Below are 9,136 nucleotides of genomic sequence, written 5' to 3' on the forward strand. Positions count from 1 at the left end.
TCTTTTATCTTTTCTACATAGGAGCACAGGTCACTGGAACCAAATTCCTTGTATATATTCTATACTTGGCCAATAAAGCTGATTCTCACATTTAGCTCAATCTACTCTTTTTTTTAAAATAAAATAGCTGAATCATTAAAGCTTTTGCTTTGCATAGTTATTTACCGTTTCTAATAGTCTTGTCACTACCATTTTCATTTCTAGAATTTGAACAAAAAAAATAAATTTCTTATAGAGCTTGATACAGGTTAGTTTAGAATTTGACCCCTTAAAAACTTGATAGGCTACCAGATGCTAGGTAATAGAAACAGTGAAATTCCAGATATATAACATTAGCTGCAATTTTGCAAGTGTAAATGCTGTAAACTAAATGTGGCCGCTGAAGATGCTAGAGCTGATAGCTGAATAAACTGATAGCTTGCTAAAATATTAGCTAAATGCCAAATTAGTCTACGAAATTGAGAAAATGTGTAGTTTAGCCAAAGCTATTAGCTTGAAGCTAAAATATTAGCTGAACTCCAAATTAGCCTAAAAAACTGAAGGAAAGTCTAAAGTAGTCAAAATAGGTAGCATAAAGCAAAAATATTAGCCAAATACCAAATTAGCCAAAAAATACCCAAGCAGTTTCCAAAGTATCCAATAAAAGCTAGCATGTAGCTAAAATATTAGCTAAATAAAAAAATAGCGTAGAACCCCTAATCCTAAATGCCAAAACAGACAAAAAAATTGCATGTTACTTAACTATTACCTAAATGCCAAGTTACCTTGAAAATTTGGGAAAATGTCTAATTTAGCATATTATTAAAATAGCAAAATAAGCTAGGGGTCCTCAGGTATCCTTAAATCTCCCAGTCATACCTTAGCTACAGCAGCTCTACCGGTAGAAGGTTTGTGGGTGAGAAATGGCCATACCTCTACGGGGCATGGAGGCATCCCACACAAAATATCAAGGAAATAGACCGGTCGGTGAGCCATAGAGCGAAAATATTCATGCATAATTTTTCAACTGGCAACACACAAGGGTAAATAAGGGGGAGGTAGCTGAGATGCAGGCATTTCATGGATTTTTTTAACCCCCCTGCCAATTCCTGGGGATTGCTCAAGGGGCCTAAATGTTGTTCGCTTGATAATTCCGTGCTTCTTGTGTGTCCTGTACAGCTTTGCCCATTTCTAACAACTAGAATGGAAGGGCACCGAACGACTCCATCACCCGTGGATCGTAAGTGCATGTAACTTTACAAATACTTTACAATACACTAACCACACATTCAAAATCCGTACGTTACTTTTGAACAAAGCCTCAAGACACTCCGATACATAACTATGCTCCCTGGAAAAGCTGCAATGACACTCCATGGGTCAGGATAACCCAAAAACTCGTCCCACTCGTACAGGTCAACCAATAGTTTGCACTGATTTCTTCAATACTGAACCTTTAATGCCTAAAATAGCTTTTTTATTGATTATACCACCAATATAACTTCACGACTACTCTTTCCTTATGTTTGCCTGAGTTATAAAAGTTGTTGTATGTTGATAAAAAAATAAAAAAATAACTCATGCAGTTCTATTGGAACCATACTGTTTAAACCGTAAGGTAATCTCACAAAAGGACTCCCATTGATGCACTTTGTTTGAGTATTGATCCATTATTCTAAATTGATTTTTAATGTCAAATCTATTGACTTATACTTGCCATAACATTTCATGCATGTGATGAGTTGAAACGAGGAAAATAAAAAGCTGCACATGCTCCAAAACTTGAAAGCATTTAATTAAAAAAAAGATCAAGACTTTACTTTGGGGCTTTTCCATCTTTGCATATGTCTCTTTTAAGCTATTGTGGAGGAAATATTTGTTTTTATCGAAACAATAGGATTTGTCTCTTGGCTCTCAGACTGAGCATTGAAGTTTGCAGCTCCAGGTTTATCAAGTCTACAATCTTCTCTTGAGTAACTCTGATAGTTCGATGAATCATTGTAAATCCAAACCCAGATGGTCTTTAGCCATCAGGTGTCTTTATGTTGAAGTCTTTACAAAGAAGGAATTGTGAAGCCAAAAGTGAAACGGCAAGAAACAAAAATATCTTTACAGGCGTTCTTTAAAATTCAAAACACAAACTCTTTAATATCCATCTCTGCAGGAGTGGGCGGTCCAAGTTGTGTTATTTTGTTGCTCCCTGCATGTGTGTCAGGGTGAGCACTGCGCTAAGGTGGGCAGTCAGCTGTCAACAGGGGTGGAGTTAAAGGGCCTGAGGGATTTGAACACTCCCGTCCTGCCAAGCTCACTGTCTGCCAGGACAATGGGTTGTTTCCTCTCTCCCCTACCGTTTCCGCTCCCTCCAACCCCCCCCAGTTCTCTCCCCACCGCAGCTAAAAATCTCAACAGACAGGAGGGCTCCTCCTACAGCTCAGCCGCTCCTGTCAGCGTGCGTCCATCCTCCCTCTTTATCTCCTCCTTCACCTATCGGCCGTCATCTCACCTCCTCCATTCTCTCCAACAAATCCACCCACCTCCCCTCCTGCAGAACAACCCCACTGCCATCAATCAGCCCTCATTCTCCTCTGGGGGGCAGATTGGTATCGGCGCTCTTCTTTCTTTCTCTTCAATGTCTCCTCCATCCAGCCCTTACACTTTACCCTCACCTTTCTCTCCTCCCGTGACATCTCCGCTCTCTTCCTCTCAAATCCCACAGGCCCCCAGCCTTTAAACTCCGTTTCTTCTTTCCTTTTTGACTTCCACATCAAACAAATGGTTTACATAACTCATGCAAGCCTTGCAAAAGCAAATTTGACGCACTAGCCTCCTCCCATTTACACTGTGTTTGGAGTCAAAGAACCCTTGAAGATTCGGAATCTGCTCATGGGGAGGAAAGGTAAATAAAATCTTCACGTCCTCAGGAAAGTGAGATGTGTTCACTTTTTCATGATTAAAAGCTCAATAGCTGCTGCTCAAAATATAATTATTTCATCTAAATCTGTTTGATAAAGCTTTAGTTAAAGTTAGGCCAAAAAAGTAGCCGTCGAATATGATCTTGAATAACATAATGACAAAAGTATAATGACTTAAAATCTAACTGAATATGATCAAAATGCACGCACTCAAAGATTAACGCAGCAGTTTAGATTGCTCGGATTTGTGCTCAAAACAAAACAAAAATAACTGGTGGCATTTCAAACGCTGCAAGGAAGCCACAGACCTGCAGCATCTCCACACTGACTCGGCTTTTGTCTCCACATGAAAGACAAATACAGTCTTCCATTGTGGAAAGCTCTCAGCCTCAACCCCCGTCTATCTCAGTGACAGCTAAATTGCTTTTTAATTAAAGGAGGATTAGTCTGGTTAAACTGTAATTTAATGCAAATACAAAGTCATAATGACAGTCAGTGAATCACTGGTGAAGGCGAGGCAGCCGAACAAAAGCCATGTAATTCATCCAGAGATTTCCTAATGCTCACTTTCACACAAGATAAGTCCCAAAGACACATCTGGATTTAAGAGCGCATCAACTCCTGGAGAAATCAAATAGTTCTCCAGACAAAGTTATAATTCGGTCAGACTGCCAGGCTCAAAACAAGACTTTTCTTTTTTTTTGGAGTGGACTTAAAGTAAAATAAATGAAGCTAAATCAGCCCCTGATAAGAAACGGCTATTGCTGTTTCAGCACTAGTACTGACATTGACGAATGCTGGTTTAAATAAAACACTTTTTGGGTTTTTACCTTTTAGTTTGACCTGCATTTGTTTGTTTGCAGCAACATTTATAAAAATAATTTAGACAGCTTTGCATGTATATATTTAAAGATGTCCTGATCTGATCAGAAATTCCAGACTCAGAATGTATCTTGAACAGGGATTGGATATCTATTTTATAATGTTTAGATCAAGGATGTGTATTTTTTAACTTATTATTTTAAATAAATGCCCTACTAGATGTGTGATCCCTCCCATGACAAAGGTGGACAGGATTTTATGTCTGCCACAAAGATAAAAAGATACAAAATCCTTAAATAAAAAGTTCAGGGCGCTGTCTTGTGGGGTCCAGATGACCAAACTTTTAATGTAAACATGCACAAGGGTTAGACATATTTTAAATGACACCAAATGTCCATTTCCTTTTGTCTGAATGCCAACAATGACCTAAAAACGGAATATAAAAATACAAATATGATGTATTCCTTTTAATAAGGATTAACCAGAGACATGGCTGCCAAGGGACTGTCTACAAAGCTTTGAGAAAAAGTGATTGAAAAAATAAATCCATCATCTCTCAAAAACAACCAAAACTAAGAAATGGTTACATTGATATGATTTAGTCATGAATATTCATCATCATATTCATACTAAACCAGTAATTTTGGAAGACGGTCATTATTTTTAAATCTTAGAAATTTTTAATGGAGATATGAATCACATGTGACCAAAATGTTCAGTAGTTTGGAAGATATTAAAGTTTAAGTCACTTTCTAAACTTTCTCACATGATTAATTATCACTTATTTAATTAATACTTGTACTATTTTTACTTGATTATTCAATAAAATTCAATAAAATAAAGTCTATAACATAAAATAGGGAAAATGCTGTATTTGTTGGTTAAATTAGTTAATTTTTTAAAAATGTGCTACCAAAGTATTGGATCAGGTCTTGGTATTGGCAGATACTGAAAATCAAACAACTCACAAATCTGCTCGTCACATCCCGATATGTACTGATGTTTGTTTTTACAGATATACTCACGGGTACAGGCCATGGTTGGCGGGTCTTTCTCGGCTCTGAAGAATCCCTTCTCACAGCGGCAGATGAAGGACCCTTCTCCGTAACTGAAACTGTGCGGGGGACACTTTGAACACTTGATGTTTCCAGCGTAAGCTTTGTAAAAGCCTGGACGGCATGCTGTAGGGGACAAACATGGCAGAATCTTAAAATATAGCCAAAAATACACCCAGTGTTATGACTGTGAATATTACAGTAAACAAGGTAATAATTAGCATTAGTTAAGAGTAAAATGTAAGCATATTAATTATGCAGATTACTGCGGTAGATTCTTAAAAGCATTTCATATTTAAACATATTTTTGTGCAATTTCTAGGAAAATAGAAATAAGTTTACTATTTGAACTTTTTGTAATATTACCATTCATGAGTAACTGGAAAATTTGCGACCAGATAATTGTCAGGATTGGTCTCCACCCCAACCTGTCAGCTCCAGCTCACCTGCGGCAGGTAATCTGTCTTGTTGGTTCCACCTGTTTAACCTTCACTTCCTCCTCAGAATAGCCTGTTTTTAAGCCATCAACCAGCCCTATTCTGGATCTAATGTGACCAGTATTCAGATCCCTTTTCTGCCTGATCTGCTCCATCCAATTCTTATTTTCTGCTTGCCTTGTCAGACTGTGAAGCCAGCTTACTGCTATAATTTTTTTTTTAGAATTTTGTCTTTCGGATTGGACGCTTGCCGACTTGGACGGACTTCTTCCGTGTTGGACAGCTACTTGTGGGTTTGGATTAAGTAGAGTTGGACCCACAAATATTAAGAACCAAGCCTGAGCTGTTGTGCAGAGATAACCTCTGCTCAGTTAATCAGTTACCTCCAGCCAAGCCGTGAGGAGCTTCTAGGTCAGTCAGGAAAGCAGTGGACACTAAAACCTGCACTCACCATCTGGACCATTCCGTCTAAAACCCATCTGACTGATGACAGAGTTGGCTCTCATCTCAGCCACAACTTTCATTCTTGTGACTAAAATTGGTTTACTTTCTTTTGTTATTCTACCTCAAAGTGAAAAAATAATAATAAAATAATAATACAAATTAGTGGGGGGGGGGGGTGACTTTTCACTCTCTGGCAGCTTTGACTCTATCACATAATATAATGTTCTAAAAATGACTAATCATAGAGTTTTGCAATTTTAGCTATTTTTAAATTGGACGTTGCCACAGAATTTGCCATTTTTTTCAGAGCTTCAATGGAGGTTCAGGTGATAAGGATGTTTTGTCATAAGAGGTTAGTGTTTATGATGCAACACATACATCCCAGAGTCCATTGTATATCATTAAAGTGTATGAAATCAGAACATATAAGATTCAATAGGAAAAATAAACCACAACTGTTTAGTAAGATTTGGCAACCATTCTTAGAATTCTTACACGGTAATTGATACAAATTATACCTTAATTTATATATTCTCCACCATTTGCATAACTTTTTTCTTTTTTTTTACTTTTTCTGTCTTTTATGCTAATTGTCAATATTTCAACATTCTGTTTTAGCATGTGAATCTTGTAAAACATTATGTGCACTTTTCAAAATAATTAAAAAAAAACTGAACTGAGCACGACAATGCTAAAACAAAATGTATGAAATCAAGTATTTCTTCTCAATTATTAAAGAGAAATGCTGTCAAGTTTGCAATCAGATACGATTTTTTAATAGAAATGACCAACAAAAAAATGACATCTACAAATAATCTTTAAAAGAACCCCATTAAAATGTGGACTGCATCCATTGCAAAAGATGTGTACATTTAGTCCAGTAGAACAGTTTTTATTTATTTATGTGGCTTCAGAATGCAAAAAAACACCGACAATGCCTTGCACATAAATCTTTTTGACATAGAGTAGAGTTACTTTGACACGAGTTAACCATCACAAGTGCAGCTCAGCCCTAACCCTAAATCTAGGTACTAAAGCCTTCTAAAGTAATAGAGTTGTTAGGACAACTTTATCACTACAAATGTCCTCACAACAACAAATATGTCCTCACAAAATATATCTACTGGTCAGCTGTCAGAGGAACACACAAACACACTTGGCTCGGCGTGAGCAGCATCTTAGCAGCAGCTCCAATGTTCTTTTTGTCAGCATACTCAAATGCACGAATGCCTCTTTTTTTTTTTCTTTTTTTTTTAAGTAGCTCTCAGCGCTCGATATGCTACACACTTCAGCTGGCGTGTGGAGGTGAACAGGCTAAGTTACACTGGCAGAGCCATTACTCTGCTGATGTAAAAGGTGGTTTGATTAAACAGGAGCTTGCTGGTTCCTGTTCCAGCCAAGAAATGAACAGATGAGCCCAAATGAGAGGATAGGTGTACTTATAGGTGCAACTTTTGTGTATTTTTTTCATTTCTTTAAGGCTTGTTATACTTTAAACTTCTCAACAAAACTGAAAAAAATGCCCTAAAATATTTGAAATGTATTTTATCCTGCAATATGTTGACAGATTAAGCAAAAAAAATGATTGTTCACTTCTTATAAGTTATAAAAAAAAAAGTCTCGAAAGTATAAAGAAGAAAAAAAAGCAATAAACTTTAAACTGTTGACTTTAGTAGACTACAATGCTTTGGGGACTGACTGCAGCCACTTTTTAATAGCACTACTTCAGGCTTTAAAGCTCTTCAAAGTCAAAGGGAAATGCAAAGGTCTGCTGCCTGGTGAGATATCCATTGGTGGTGGCTGTCACTGAGCTCATCGATTTAACATCGTAACACAAACAGAGCCATTTGAGGGGATTCACCTTGAAGCAATAAGTGTCTTTGTGGTTCTCCATTGCTGCCTGTGATAAATGGAACTGTGGGGAACAAGAAAGCGCCGGAAACCACAACTGCACTGATCAAATCGGGACATTAAGACAAAAATTGTTAACACGCGCACACATCATACACACTGCAAGTGTGCGTAAACTTTTTTTATATGTAAAAATTGTTCACAATTGCAAATGTTCACCACAAATATGCCTATAGGTAGAACAGAGTGGCTCAAATTCCTCAAAGTGCTTGTTTCCTGCGTGATCAAACAAATAGACCGTTTAAATCCACAGTTGAATTTGGACACAAACTCATGCAGACAGCAGGAAAACACACACACAGCCTTTCTGTATCAGTATGATAAGTGACAACGCCTGCGGCGTACCAAGGCTGCCTCCATCATTAACCTCTGATACCAACATGTCCTTGAGTCAAAAACCGTCACTCACTTCCCCCACCCCAGTAGACCCTGTTTTAGACTCTGTCAACCTAATGATGCCTGCGCCCCGACCTTCGTTGAACTGTGGGGTTGTTTCGTTTTCGTGCGTTGCGGTGCCCCGCTGCAATCTGTCTGCTTGAGCTTTGTTTCCTTAAGGCCACGCTGGCGCTGTACAACGCTTTGCCATGTGTCATCTGAAGAGGGACACACGCGGCTGCCATGGCTGTTGGTATGCACACACATTACAGACATGCACCATTGGACGCAGCAGCAGCAGTTGGAAACAGCAAACTGAGCGCAGCGGGACAGCCTGTCAAACGCGAATGAAGCCTGCAGATGTTGACTGGGAAACGGAAAAGCACGGTCTGCAAATCAAAAGCTGCTATTGATCCTTCAAGGACAGCAGTTTTCATCCTACGTGCAGGCAACACCACACACGGTGCAATTCCACATAAGTCAACTTTTCAAAACTGTCTCTCCTCCCGTGAATATAAACATCTTTTAATGCAGCTTATGAGTAATTGTGGAAAACGTTTCTGAGTTTATATGTGATTTAGATTTAAGTTTTCAAGTAAAAAACAAAATGCTTAAACAGCATTCTACATATCAATTCCTGTCAAGTCTTATTCGGGTAAAATGAGTCCCTGAGTGCTTTCATTCTGTGGCCTGAAACTCTGCAGGTGTGTCTGAGCCTCAAGACAGATTTGTAAAACAGCTTCACAAAAGCTATCATCAAAAATTGTGACAACTACAAAAGCAACAAATCAGCTTCTTACAGCAGTTTGTAAAAACTCGTCCAGATGCTTCACCGTAACATGAGTGAAAAACAGGAATAAAAGCCAAAGAAAATAAACGAAAGGCAAATAAAAGTCAAAATGACTGCCTGGAAATGTTTATATGAAAAACAAGTTCCTAAAGTTTTGCTGCACTGACGATCAAAACAAAAAAACCCCCCAAAAAACAGCCTTTATTAGCAGAAGAAATTTAGACTGTCTGCTGGAGGAGAATCAATTACCATGTCTTATACCCATAAGGTTGCACCACACTTGTTTGTAAGACTCATGAAAACACACATGATTCAACCATTCAGCTGTTCCTGCTCACTTCCAATAAAAAGTCTATGTAAGCACTCATAATTATGTGTTGGGCTTGCAAAACTCTAGTGTTTAGGTAACGC

At 38.2% G+C, this 9,136-nt stretch overlaps 1 protein-coding gene across 2 annotated transcripts in view; it reads right to left on the reverse strand.

The window, feature by feature from the left end:
* LOC112155273 (ephrin type-A receptor 6) overlaps positions 1 to 9,136 on the reverse strand; it is a 166,630-nt gene that overhangs the window by 77,729 nt on the left and 79,765 nt on the right. For both annotated transcript variants that reach the window (XM_024286797.2, XM_036209540.1), the window contains one exon: positions 4,739 to 4,894. In XM_024286797.2, coding sequence (XP_024142565.1) covers positions 4,739 to 4,894 — 156 coding nt within the window. The remainder of the gene's footprint in view (positions 1 to 4,738; positions 4,895 to 9,136) is intronic.

This window comes from Oryzias melastigma, linkage group LG21, assembly GCF_002922805.2.
Source record: "Oryzias melastigma strain HK-1 linkage group LG21, ASM292280v2, whole genome shotgun sequence".
NCBI lineage: Eukaryota > Metazoa > Chordata > Actinopteri > Beloniformes > Adrianichthyidae > Oryzias > Oryzias melastigma.